Source organism: Oryzias latipes, chromosome 19, assembly GCF_053564925.1.
Source record: "Oryzias latipes strain Hd-rR chromosome 19, Olatipes_Hd-rR_3.1".
Classification (NCBI taxonomy): domain Eukaryota; kingdom Metazoa; phylum Chordata; class Actinopteri; order Beloniformes; family Adrianichthyidae; genus Oryzias; species Oryzias latipes.
In genome coordinates, this window is record NC_136255.1 from 16,552,834 (window position 1) to 16,566,320 (window position 13,487).

The 13,487-nt window shown below is 37.5% G+C and overlaps 2 protein-coding genes across 2 annotated transcripts in view; one reads left to right on the forward strand and one right to left on the reverse strand.

Annotated features, from left to right (window-relative positions):
• Positions 1-11,353, reverse strand: part of anapc16 (anaphase promoting complex subunit 16) — a 28,969-nt gene extending 17,616 nt beyond the window's left edge. The window contains exon 1 of the mRNA XM_078937249.1: positions 11,275-11,353. Coding sequence (XP_078793375.1) covers positions 11,275-11,337 — 63 coding nt within the window. The 5' untranslated portion in view covers positions 11,338-11,353. The remainder of the gene's footprint in view (positions 1-11,274) is intronic.
• The window catches only part of LOC101159228 (SPARC (osteonectin), cwcv and kazal like domains proteoglycan 2), a 39,534-nt gene continuing 26,990 nt past the window's right edge, over positions 944-13,487 (forward strand). Inside the window, exon 1 of the mRNA XM_011488237.4 lies at positions 944-1,246. Within this exon, the coding sequence (XP_011486539.1) occupies positions 1,070-1,246 (177 nt within the window). The 5' untranslated portion in view covers positions 944-1,069. The remainder of the gene's footprint in view (positions 1,247-13,487) is intronic.

The following is a 13,487-nucleotide window of genomic DNA, read 5'->3' on the forward strand; positions in this document are numbered from 1 at the left end:
CTGTTGGACGAAGGCGTGGTACACCCTGGATAGGTCTGTTCAAGATCTCCTTATGCACTTTAATATTATGACCTGCAGAAACCATATAAAAAATTATTTGTAAAAATAAAATAAAAAGATGATTATTCTCAATTCACATGAAAATGTGTTTTTTTCACATTTAAGTTGGGCATAAAATGTAATATGGAAAAAGAAATGGATCAATACATTTTTAAATATTTGGCAGCTAAAATAATAGCTTTGTAATACTTACATTCATTTATTTGTATTTTTCTGTTTATTTCATAAAGATAAATGAGATGTTCCTATTGCCTTTTGTTTTGAAGTTAAAATACTTTTAAAATGAGCTTTTTCCCTCCAGTTTTAATAACTGACAGCTGCATGAAGCAAAGTGAAAACCTGCAATGATGAGGATTAGTTTGACACCTCGGATGAGCTGCTCTCACATCCCTCCTCTCCCTGTGTCCCTAATGAAGAAATTAAGAATGAGTTTGAGCTCATTTTAAGCTAAATTAAATTCCATTTGCCTCTTGGGAGTCTTACCAGTTGCAAGAGCACTTTGTGCATCATTTCTTTATGGAATGAATTGAGCTGCAGGATTTTTCCTGACTTGGTTTGGTCTCTGGTTTGAGCTGTGTTGCACACATCAGCCCCTAGGTCTAAATATTTGCCAGAAAATGTGATTTCTCCTAAAATCTCTTACTACAATGAATAAAATCTGACTAATCAGAAGTCTATTGACAAAAATCTGTTCCACTTGGATGATTTATCTGCAGTGTGAAAGGACTTTTAATGAGTAGTGGTGGTGGGACTGAAATAAATCTAACGGATTAGTGTAGGATCTAATCTCTCCTTTAACTTTCCCTCCTCTCTGCCTCTCCTCCCTCCCTCCCAGACTCTTTCTCTCCTCCTCCTCCTCCTCTCTCCGTGCTTGTCCTCCTCCTCTGCCTCTCCTTCCATTCAGTCCGTGGAGGCAGCAGCAACCGTATTGCATGTGGATCAGTGGCTGGAGGAGGACAGAAGGCATCCCAAACCATACCCGGTCCCCCCCCTCCACCTCCTGAGCAGCATGGTCGGCTTGAGAACAGCAGCTTGCCTTTCTCTGCTGCTGAGCGTCTCTCTCCAGGTGGACGTCAAAAGTGGGAAAGAGGCAGGACGAGCCGGGAATTTTATGGAAGACGAGCAATGGCTGTCAACCGTCTCCCGGTACAGCCGTAAGAACAAACACTGGAACCGTTTCAGAGACGTGAGTGCAGCTTTTTCTCCTTTTTTTTATTCCTATCCTGTGGAGAAAACTGCTGTTTTTGCACAGGTATTTATCCAAGATATGTTTAGTTCTAATGAATTTCATTACTCTGTGAATTTATTAACTTATAAAACAACACTTTTTTGTTCATGCAATTTGCTTGAATTATTAAAAAAAATAGATAAAGGACACATTGAAAACACATGAAGACCCCCGTTTGGGACATAAACACAGTAAGATGAGTACTACATTGTTTTTATAACCCAAAGTGTCATTTTTGATGTTATTTTGTCACTATAGCCTGATTATTTTTAGTTTTATTACACCATAAAATGCTGAAAATTTCATCCAGTCAATCCATTTACTCTCCAATAAGTGGCTGATAAAGATTACAATTCTATAAAACAATTTAAGGAAATGTTTCTTAAGTCCCACAAACAATGTCCTCAAACCTTTTCTCTAGGCATGCAGATCACCTTATGACTGCGTTTTACAGAATCAGCTCAACTAGAGATTAATTTCATTTAGCTGTGGTGCGTAATGGCTGTCTTGTTTTGGCTGTCTGGGACTGAGGTGTCACTTATTGTTTTTTTCTTTTTTTTGCTTGTGTGTGTTTTATTGAGTGTCTGGTTTGGACCTGGCCAAAATAAATAAAAGTAGGATCTGAGCTTAATGAATCTCAAAGGGCCCCTGCTTCTCCTTCTACCAATCTTAAATATGGCAATAAAAGAACTATAACTACTCCTAAAAATTGAACATTCAGTTGATGCCATTGGGCTGAGAGATTTAAGTGTCTGCACATGATGATCTGGAGGAAGAGCAGAGGACTTTTCTCCTGCTGCTAAAGGACAGAAGATGGTGTGAATCTGGATGTTAAAGATCTATCCAGAGGAGTTGTCCAACGAGGTTCAGATCCAAATTTCTACTTTGACAACTGTTGGATCCCACTGCTGGGGAAAATATCACCCCAGTGAAATGGTATTTATCAGTGTCAGCCACAGAGAAGCTTCAGTGCCTTTTCTGATCTTTGTCTTTATGCAGGGGTTTGCACGATAGCCCTGGCTGGACCCCAGGAGAATTTGTAATAGAATCACAAATTTGTGCTGTCATGTCATTTTAAATATTCTCCACCGTGGTGTTTGCGGCTGTTTTCCTCACCTGTCTGTTTGGATCAGAGTTTGACTGACAGACAGGTTGAACGGAGTGGCATGAGGGCTCTTTGTGGGACTTAATGGGACATTTTATCCTACAGTGCACTAGGCTTGTTTATAGTTTGGATTTTATGGCTTAGAGAATTGTAACCCTACTTTTACTATTAAGATCAAGACTCAACACATTTTGCTAGTTTTTTAGGATCATTTAAATGAATTTATTTATTTGGCCATGTGACCAAATGTCTTCAGCTAGAGTTGGTGTTGAATAGAAAAAAACTCAGTTTGTGAAAAACAAATTCCTGCAGCATTTCCTGTAAATTTTATTTCGAAAAGAATAGTTATTTTTGTCTGAATCTCATCATTTTCAGACCTTGACTTTGACATCTTGAGAGGTTTGGCTGTTTACCGACATGAATAAATAATTGCATGTTTTACACATTTGCATGTGTTGAACCTCTGCTGAGGCTAAATGCTGATGTATAATCAATGACAGGCCCCATAGTACACTGGAGGGCCTGGGTTGAGGAAGCTGGTAGAATGACATCATCTGAGATTCTGAAACCAGACTCTCCACTGGTCTCTTGCTGCTACTACAACTTCTGTCCATATAAATTCTGAACAGAATTGCTGGCAAAGAGTATCCCTGCTGGAGTCCAACATAAACTGGGAACATAATTGATTTACTGCCAGTGAAGCAAACCTTGATCCTGCTCTGCTTGCACAAAGAGGTCCCAAAGGCCCTGAACCCTAAATTCCCAGAGCAACTTCCAGAACATAACAAAGGACATGATCAAAACATGTTTTCCAAAAATCAAATCTTAGCTTTTGCAGAAAGGTTGCCGTTGTGGGGTTTGATAGTTATAAGGACCAGAATGAAATGCCATTTTTTTTGCTCATTTCATTTAACCCTATCCTCCATCTAACCCTATCATCTAACTCTATCCTCTACATCTTTCTTGTGAACCTTTGAACCATGAACCTTCTCTTTGGTCTTCCTCTAGACTTCTGGCAGCTTCAACCACAGCATCCTTTTACCAACATCCTCAGTATCCCTCCTCTAAATGAGTCAAAATCATTTCAGTCTGCCTCCTTGTATTTATCTCCAAATACCTAACATGAAATGTTCCTCTAATAGACTCAATTCTGATCATCTTCGCTCCCAAAGAGAACCTCAACATCTAAATCTCTACCACCTCCAGCTCTGCCTCCTGTCCCGTTCTCAGAACAGGGCTGCTCTCACCATAGTCTTCTACACCTTTCCTTTCGTTCTTGCAGATGACAATCTTTAATCACACCTGAAAGCTTCCCTCAGATGTTCATACCTGCTTGCACACATCTCTTAACCAACTCTCTGTTGCCCTGGACTGTTGAGCCTAAGTACTTAGAGGACCATTCCGATGAAAATCATGTTTTTGGTGTTTCCTGTGGCATTTTTCTCATGATGGAGGACATATATAAAGAAAATTACGCTTAGAATTGCATTACTGAATGTTATTTTAGTCAAATCGTTGTGAATCCGGAGCAGGCGAAAAAATACTGTTGGTGCTAAAGCTAGCGAGTCATAAGCTCCCTTTCTCCACTCCGTTCTGATGGATCCACTTGTCTAGATCCATGTACCTCTTCATTGTCCTTGTCCGAGCTGGCCTCTAACTCAAAACTGTATGGCTGGATAGCTCCAATGTTGCATTTCTGTTGCACTGGAAATGTTAGGTTGAGGCCGTTAGAGGCTGTAATTTTTACATAGCGTGTAAGCAATGGGATGAAGGGAAGTGTGGGCAGGCTCACACCGTGCCAACGGGCCCACCCACAACTCAGAAGTGATTTTCTCATGAACTCCTGCCGCTCTGCGGAAACGAAGTCCTAGAAAACAACAAAGGTTTTTTTTATTTTGGCTGAAAACGGTTATGGTTAAAATGGTTAAAAAGACCCCTGGGAAGGTTTTGAAAATAGATCAAAAGGTGGTTGCAGTGGGACTTTAAGTTCTAAGTTTTAAACCTTTAGGGGACACGGGGTTACCACTGTTAGGTAAAGGTGGGCTACACCCTGAATGGTTCACAATGTGTCTGTAATCAGTTGATGTAAACACAAGTTTTTTTATTTTCAAGAAATTTGACAAATGTAGTATTTGGTTAAAATTTAATCAAATATTTACAAACAGACGAAGGTCACATTTAAACCCCAGTTCCTGCAGCTACTTATTACTGAAAACCCACAGGTTAGCTCGAAATAGAACAATTCTCTGGGATACACCAGCTGAAAAAAACATTGATTTTGCTTTTATGAACTGTGTTTTCAGTTTGAAACTAAGATTTAAAAAGAAAAGGGAGTGGAATAAAGGAATGCTAAGGGAATGCTGAAAGGAAGAACAAAGACGTGTCAATAACAACCCAGACAGCTAACAAGCTCCAATTTGACAGACGTCAGCACTGAAGCGTCAATCACCACACCTTTAAAAATGTCCAGATGTCACTGTTTGCACTTGTTTTTGCATGCCACCACAAAGCACGACAGCATGCTCAAAAGATGAAGCAGATGAACCAATTGCATCGCGGGAAAGCAACTCAACATCATTTTCTCCTCAATGTGAATTCTGCTTTGCATCATGGTGGCTGGGTGGGTGCGCTCAGCGGGAGTGCAGGCCATCACTTTGTGTGAACAACACTACGCTGTTCATTGGCAGCCAGAGACTCTTACCTCTCTGAACACTGCAGATAGGGACCTCATTAAGAAGCCTTGCAGCCTTTATGCCAACCACAGAGGATTGGTGAAGGATCACACCTGCTCTACTTCAGTAGTGTTTCTAATGAAGCACAGTTGCTATGAGAGCTATTTTCTAGGTGATTTTTTTTATGTTAAAATCAGGTTTTTGTTAGTGTCATTAATTACTAAGACAATCGGAAACATTTCCTTAAACTTTACCCAGGATGCTTAAGAATCTGATCAATCAAAGCAGTTTTTTTTTCAAGTTTTCAAGAAGTTCTTCAGAAGTGCATCAAAAAATATTTAATTAAACAAGCTTAAGTTTTTTTTCTAAGAGTAATCAAAATAAGGCACTTTCACCATGTTGTTTTCAACTTGTCTTTACTCTTGAGTCAGGGCCAGATCTACAGTCCCCCATTTGCCATTGTTGAATAACATTTTTGTGAGTCTGATGTTTATGGTTTTCGTCATGGGCTTTCTCCTCTTTGTGATGTAACACATTTTCCTCAGAAGACAAATCAAGACCTTTCAATAATGCAAATTCAGTGTTTTAAAGCTAATCTGTGGAGCAGAAGGAGTCTGGTGTCCTTGCAAAACACTGCATCACTAAAAGCTCACACTTGTGTGACAGCACACATATGCTCAGTATGGTCACGCATGACCTTATGTGTATTTTTAAATAATTACAGCCGTTTTTATTGCAACATTTTATCTGTTTTTGCCTTCAAAGCAGTCAATAATAAACGAAAATAACCATAAACCACCTCTTCACAGTGAATATGCAATTTCAATCTTTCATAATTTTAGGTTTCATATCAGGATGCGGCAAATAACTGAGCTGAGAAAAGGTGATTCTCCAAGAAAAAAACTGTGGATGTGTATTGATTACTGTAGTGCAGCAATTTTTTCATGCAGTGCTGCCTGAAGTTTGGGAAAGCTGAATGAGATGTTTTACATTCTTATAAAAAAATAATATGTTTGAACTTTCAAAAAGACTCCTTGTGTATGTCACCTTATTGTGAAAGCATATTTTTGTCTTGTGCTTCTCTGTGGATTGATTTTGTCTTATATAATTGAATTCAATCAAGCAGAAATTTAGTTCAAATAACTGACAATACACTGAAGAGTGGGTAAACAAGAATTTACATGAAAGCAGTGCAAACCAGAAAAGTGTAAATTATATTTGAACTGAAGTCAGTTTCAATCGCCGCTGATCAAAAAATTTGTATTGATTTACAATTTGCTTTTCTTACAACACTGACAACAAACAATTATTTGCTTTTTGTCTTGCAATTAGTAAATATAAAATAGTTCAGATATTTCAAGTCATGCTTTGCTTTTAACAATTTTTAGTAAAGTTGTCAGTTGATTTTCTTAAATTCACCTTCAGTTTTCTATTAAGGTTCAGTTTTAGAGCTTGATTTGTCTAAAATTAATTACAAAAGAGGCATCAGATGAAAAAAATTTGTTATTTTTAATGAGGCATCTTAAACACTCTACACAGCCAGTGCCTCAAATCTAAAAAGTTTCTATTTATTTTGTGAGTGTATAACAAACAATGCACATTTAGAAATAAATATACTTTTTAAAGTTTGTGTTTGGATGCAATAAAGATTGTAGCTTTTTAGCCAAAAAGAATGTTTTTGACAGCTCCTGACTACAAGAAAAAAATATCCAGGTAAAAACTGTTTTAAAACCACCAAAGACTACATTCCCAGAGCCCACCCTTTCCCATTTATGTCCTCTGTAGATGCAAAAAGGAGTTAATTCCGTTGTCTGCAGTGGTTGGGAGATGTTCAGTTTTAGAAATGTCCTCTACAGAGGACAAATTTGCATTAGTGGTAGTCAGGAGATTAGATGAAATCATCACACAAAAAGCTGCCTTGCAGAAGCTATTTTCCGGACTTCTGTGTCTGTATACCTGCAGTTCCACTCTAACAAACAAATACATTTTTAATTTGCAGTCTCTAACTGTGAATGGCTTATGAGGGCTATTGACCCTTACAGCCACATTCCTACTAAGTGAAAGCTTGACAAATGCCAAAATAGGGTTCATTCCACATTTCAGGGAAAGTGATGCTGCTGCATCCTGACATTGAGCTATTTTAACTCACAGAAACACTGCCAGCAGTGCATTTTTCTGCTCCCATCATCAGCTTCAGCCATTCATTATGCTCCCACAGGATTTATGTTCAGGTGCTAACTGCCAGTGTAATAACCTATATGAGAAGTTACAGTAAGAAAGCAGAGTGCGACTGCAGAAATCTGATAATGAGGCTTTTCACCAGTTCACTGCCTCAATGAAATCCTTCTGGAAAACAGTCACCGCTAAATGAGACAGTTCTTACTTTGACTGTGAATTCAAAGGATGAAAAAAAAATGCATTTTGGGGGAATTTTTGCATGCTTGCTAATGATGTTGAAATAGAATTGTTGACTGTAGGTGAACAATGGGGATGTTTGCTTCACAGCAGGCTGCCCATATGTGATTCACAGCAGAGAGGAAAAGCTGTCCAACATAACGGTGATGGGTGCTTTATTGAAATTTAGTGTCGTTCCGCCTATAAAAAAAACATTTAATCGATTTCCTGTGAAAAATACAGTCAAAACGTCCACATGTGATTCACTATTTCGCTCCACACACTCATTACCCAAACGAGTAAAACCTCAAACCTTGTTTCATCTTCCCAGGGAACAAGGAAACTGCTTCCTACGTTATAAGACAGCAGATTTAGATTAATAGATTTCCTAATAGAGTGTCTCCTCCATTAGTGTACTGGTAACGCACACACAACCCAAGCAGTGAGGGCCTGAATTCCATCTTTTTCACTTGTTAACTTCTCTATGAGTTGCTGAAATGTCGAATCGAATAATTAGCTATTCAGAGGTTCTTCTCTTGGCTGTATTGTTCATGCATTATTTATAGTGGCATCTGCCTGAGAGGCTTCAGTTACTGATGAAGCTGCTCTGTGCCTTACTGGAGGCAATTTTGCCTTCATATCCGTTTTGACTATTTGACAGCAACTGAAACAAAAACAAAAAGTGCATCTATTACCAAACAATTATTTTTATTTGGTGCCCCTATTGGTAGATAAAACAAAAAAAATCTACAGACAGAAGGTCACTAAAGACACTAATAACTGAAATAAGTAATAAATTAAAATTGACTCAAAAAAAGCTATCAGATAGTCAGATGAAACTCTTGAGTTGCTGTCCAATCGGATATAAAAGAAAACAATCAAAAGAAACTAGATCAAAACTATGCTACTATTTACTCATTTAATTACTTTAAAGTATCACTCCGATCAGCTTTTGAGATATATTAAAGGTGTTCCCAGTGGTCTTTTAATTATGATAGTGCAGTTTTTAGCCCAAATCAAAAAATCTGTCTGTCACAAAACGGGCAGACGGCTGGTTCTAATTGCAGCAGGTTGTATTAGCACAGCCAAAAGTCCACAAAGCTAAATCAGGGTCAGCCAGGCAGAGGTAAAAAACGAGCATCAGATCATCAGAGATCCAGGCGGTAGGAAAACAGAGTCAGAGACAAAACGGGGTCAGGAATTCAGAAGATCAGGTCAGGATGTAATGGAGGCAGAGAGGCACAAACAAGACTTCGCACTGAGTGAGACTCAGTACAGAGCTTTAGTAGATTGTGATTGATTTGGCAAATGAGAGACAGGTGTACAGCGCTGGGGTTGCTGGAAAATGTAGTGCATCTAGTACTCTGGAGAAGGCTCCCGCCGGTGACCTGAGTGGGAGACAAAGCTCTGGATTTTGTAGAACATATTGTTTCTGCAGAACGGTGGTAGTTAATTAATTGGCGGTGGAATGCGTTGGTGCGGAGCAGGAAGCTTGTGCCCTGGCCAGCATATTTTTTTATTTTCATTTTTTCAACAAATACAATCTTTTTCAAACTGCACTTCTTCGTCTGCTCCCAATTCCCAATGATTTGAATTAAAAACAAAAACAGAAATGCAAATTTGAGCTTAATTTCTTTATTGTATGTCCCCCATCATCAGAAGAACATCAAGAATATAATTTTTATCACAAGGGGACTTTAATTGAAAGAAAGAACTGAATGAAAAGCAGTGAAGGGACATTATATTACATTTCCTTTTGCCGTATATCAAAATAAAACTGAATGTAAAGCTAAAATCTTTTAGCCTAAACAATATTTAATAAAATTACTTGTAAAGAGTTAAAATCATGAGTAAAGCTTTTTTTTAAAAAAAAGGTTTTATTAATATTTTGCTGTACAATAATTATATGGAATATCTATTTAAGTGTAATGAATCTGCTTTGACCTTACAGTCTGGTTGAACATTTTTTTTTTTTTTTTTTAGCAGAATTGTTTCTAAATATACAGTATATTGAGTTCTGTCTCAGGTGGTATATTTTTTAAATGTGCGGCCAGGGTCATCAAAATTACTTTAGCTGGTCTTGCAGCTGCATTCCTTCTTCTGAGCAACAAGAGAAATAGTTCAGAGAAAAAAAGTCAGCTTCAAGCAGGGGCTGATAAATGATTTGCTGGAGGCCACAATTTACTTACTGTTATAACAGCAAGACAGGTAGGTACTCCACAATTAGGTCAGGCAGCTACAAAAACGACGGACGTGCTCCTGCCTGAGGAGAAACAGCCTCGTTTTACCGTCATCTGTATGTTTTATATTCCCATTCTGCCCTGGAGTTATATTTGAAGAACCAGGATGAGCTGAGCTTTTTTTTTTTTTCCACGAGGAAGGTGTCAGGGTCGTGTATGGAAAAGACTCTTGTCCCATTTATGTGAAGCTATGTGTGGTATGTCACCATTACATTTGCCTTTTATGTTTCATGTGTTGAAAATAGTTTTTTTTGTGGAGCTGGCAGGACTTTACACACCACAAAGCCACATTGAAACGACCTTAATCAGGCAGACCTCATCACAGAAAAGACACCGTAAAGCTAAACTGCTAAATAGCAATTTTCTCAGCTGAAAGAACTTGCCAGAATCTCATTTAAACATTATGTCCTTCCTAAACTGTGCTGCTGCTGTAAAAAAAAAGAAAAGAAAAAAAGGCTCCCTTCATTGCAGATTAGCATTATCAGCTGCCACAACAACTCAATTTGTCGTTGATGCCTTGTTGGACATGAGGAATTATGATTAAATAAGCCTGCCAGGGTGTTTACCTTATGTGTCATTTGGATCCCTAGGATGGTTACGTTCTATCACCATCTCACAGTTGTTGAAAGCATTCGGTGGACGTACCATTGGAGCAAAATTGCATTATATAATACAGTTATGTGATAGGGGACCACACTCTCGTGAGAAAACAGATTCTTTAAACAATTGCACATTTTCTCAATTAAAGAAGAGCTTTTGTGTATTTGGAGCTAATTTCAAGAGTTGACAATCTGCCTGTCACCATTCGTTTTTGCAAAATAAAACATTTCTCTTTGATAAATAGCAAAGATGGAAGCTTTTTATCTGTAAAGAAGCATATTCCAAAATGTGTACTCAAGTCAATGCATTTTACTTTAAGATAGTAGAGAGGAAGTAGAAAATGGTCATCCAAATATATTATTTGAGTTGGAGATAAAAAATAGCAAGTGCTACTGAAGTACAAAGACAGTTAAATTATCTGCTACATTGACTTGAGGTTTAGAAATAAGGCGAATAAAAACATTTCAGTTATTGCACAAATTCTGGTATTTTCAGATATGGTGAAAAAAAAATGTAAATGAAAATAAAGTTTTTTTATAGTACTTTTGGCAGCAATTATCTAAAACAAAAAGGGGATAGAAAATCTTAGATATTTGAAGTAATTTACTAAGATTTAAATCTTTTTTTTTTAAAATAGCTCAAAATTTCTTCTCTTTACATTTAATGAGGATTTTTTAAATAAGTAAATTTTTCACTCTGCCAAATGTTACCGTTGCTCTAAAACCATTAAAGACTGCTAAATTATTTTTTGTTGCTGAGATTTTAAAACTCCTTCACTCAGCAACATCTTGAAATTTTGCATGTTAGACAATAAGAAATCTTCTTACTGCAGATTCATTTAATTCATTTTCATTGCAGGACTGATATGCACCAACCTTACTGTGCAAAGGTGCAGTAAAACCACTCTAATGGGTCCAATTTGTACAAAAAGTTTCTAAAGTAAATATATATTTGACCGACAAAGCAAAAACTCACTGTGGCTTGGAGGGACAAGGAACGAGGAACGAGGACGCTAAGACATGAGGATGTGAACACCATGACACAAGCTAATGGACCAGCACAAGAGGAAGGGAGAGACAAGACTCAAATTCAGGCAGGGGAGACAAGACACAGGTGAACATGAACAGGACAGATTGGGACAAAGGAAGTAAAACTCAAAAAACATGACAAGACAGGAAACCTTTCAAAATAAAACAGGAAACAGAACCAAACACTGGCAGAAGTCACAGAAGTTACAGTTGTTATTTGTAGAATATTATAACCCTGTTATAATTCAATTACTATAAATATTTCACAGCTACTCTTATAAATTAATATTTGAACGTCCACAAAAACATAAAGTGTCTTTTTCTAAACATGAAATTGGACGATAAGTTTTGGAAAGAATCTTTTAATGTTGAAGACTCTTGTTTTAAGAGATCAATTCTCCATTTAAAAAGTGTTTCTTGACTCTGTTTTGATATGGAATTTTACCCCGAGTATTTTGGTTGTATCAGCACCAAAAATACACAGAGAAAGACACGCTTTCTTCTATTTACAGAAGCTTATAGCTTTTTTTGTTTGTGTTTGCAGATCAATACTGATGATTCTAGTTCTTACAAAAAGAAAACTGCAGGCTGGCCATATGCTTCTGCTCGTCTCATTATAGGATTTTCTGAAATCATATGCCGAAGCAGCATTGCTCAGCACTGCAAAGATAGCCCAGCAAAAGCTCCGAGCTCCCTCGGGGCATCTGTGTGGATCTCAGCCTAAAGGTTTGCCTCTTTGTTTTGCAAACAGGGTGAGGGAGTGATAAGATGCTGCAGACACTCGGCCGTTCCATAGTTCTGCTTGGCTCAGCCATGGGGATCTAGCAGCCTTCATTTTATGCACTTGCTCCAGCTTCCTCCTCTCCAATTACTGCATCTTTCGGAGCATGGAATGCCTTCATTTAGCAATAGACTCCAAAGTTTGGATAAATGAGCCTGGTCCTCCTTTGATGGATTACTTCTTGATTTGAGATCATAGCTAATAGCTTCCAAGGATTTTACCATCCAACAAAGAAACAAACAGAATCCTGGACGTGACATTAGAAAAAAAATAAAAATAAATAAGAGTTCCATCTGACTAATAATTTGTGGCTCCAAATGAGTATTATGTTTAAACTAATTAGCATGTCTTATTCACGAATTAGCATTTTGTCAGCATTATTTGGATACAAAATAGTGTTTCGTGGGCACAAATGTGCAATTTGGGAGCACAAATTTGAATTTTGTGTGCACAGTAGTGTTATAGTCTTATCAATTCCTACAAATAATTTTTGACAACAATACACTAATTTGTGCTCAAAAGAAACTAATTTGTGTGCAAAAAAAAAAGCTCATTTGTGCCCATGCAATACTTATTCATGCCCACAAAATCCTAATCTGTGTGCACAAAATGACATTGTGTGTGGAGCATGCTAATTTGTGTGCGCTAAATGCAAATTTTTGTGCAAAAAAGCCAATTGGTGCACACAAAATGCTAAATTGTGAGCACAAAATACTAATTTTTGAATAATCTGTGTGTAAATACAATTTTATTTGTGCGGTATGCTAATTTGTGTGCGTGAAATGCTAATTTGTGTGTACAAAATGCTATTGTGTAAGTATAGCATGCTAATTTGTGTGCTTGAAAAACTCATTTGTGTGCACAAAAGGCTAATTTATGTGCACAAAATCCTAATTTGTTTTGCACAGAGCGTTGAATTGTGCACACATAATCAAAATCTTTACCAACAAAATATTACATTTAAAATGTGAAATGTTTATTTGTGAAATTGTTAATTTGAGAAAACATTTTTTTTATGTCATGTCCAGAGCTCTGTCCAAACTAATGAAAAAAAATATGTCAACTTTTATGTAATGAAATTTCAAGTTGGAAGTCTATTTCATATAACCTTGAGCTTGTTTTTTAACAAAGAAAATGTCACCTCAAATTGCTTTAATTGAGTACTTTTGTCTGCAAAAGCTGAACTCCTCAGTCAGCTTGATTGCTTCTGCATTTCAGCAGTGTGCAAGTGTTTCAGATGGATGCACAATTCACAGCTGGCTACTTCATGGTTTAGAAGAAGAGATGTGTCGCCTAATGCACAGATTGCACTCCTTCCTGTGCTGCAGTGCGGGCAGGCGTCTTACCTTGTGAAACATAATGCGTTCTCTGCTTCTAGG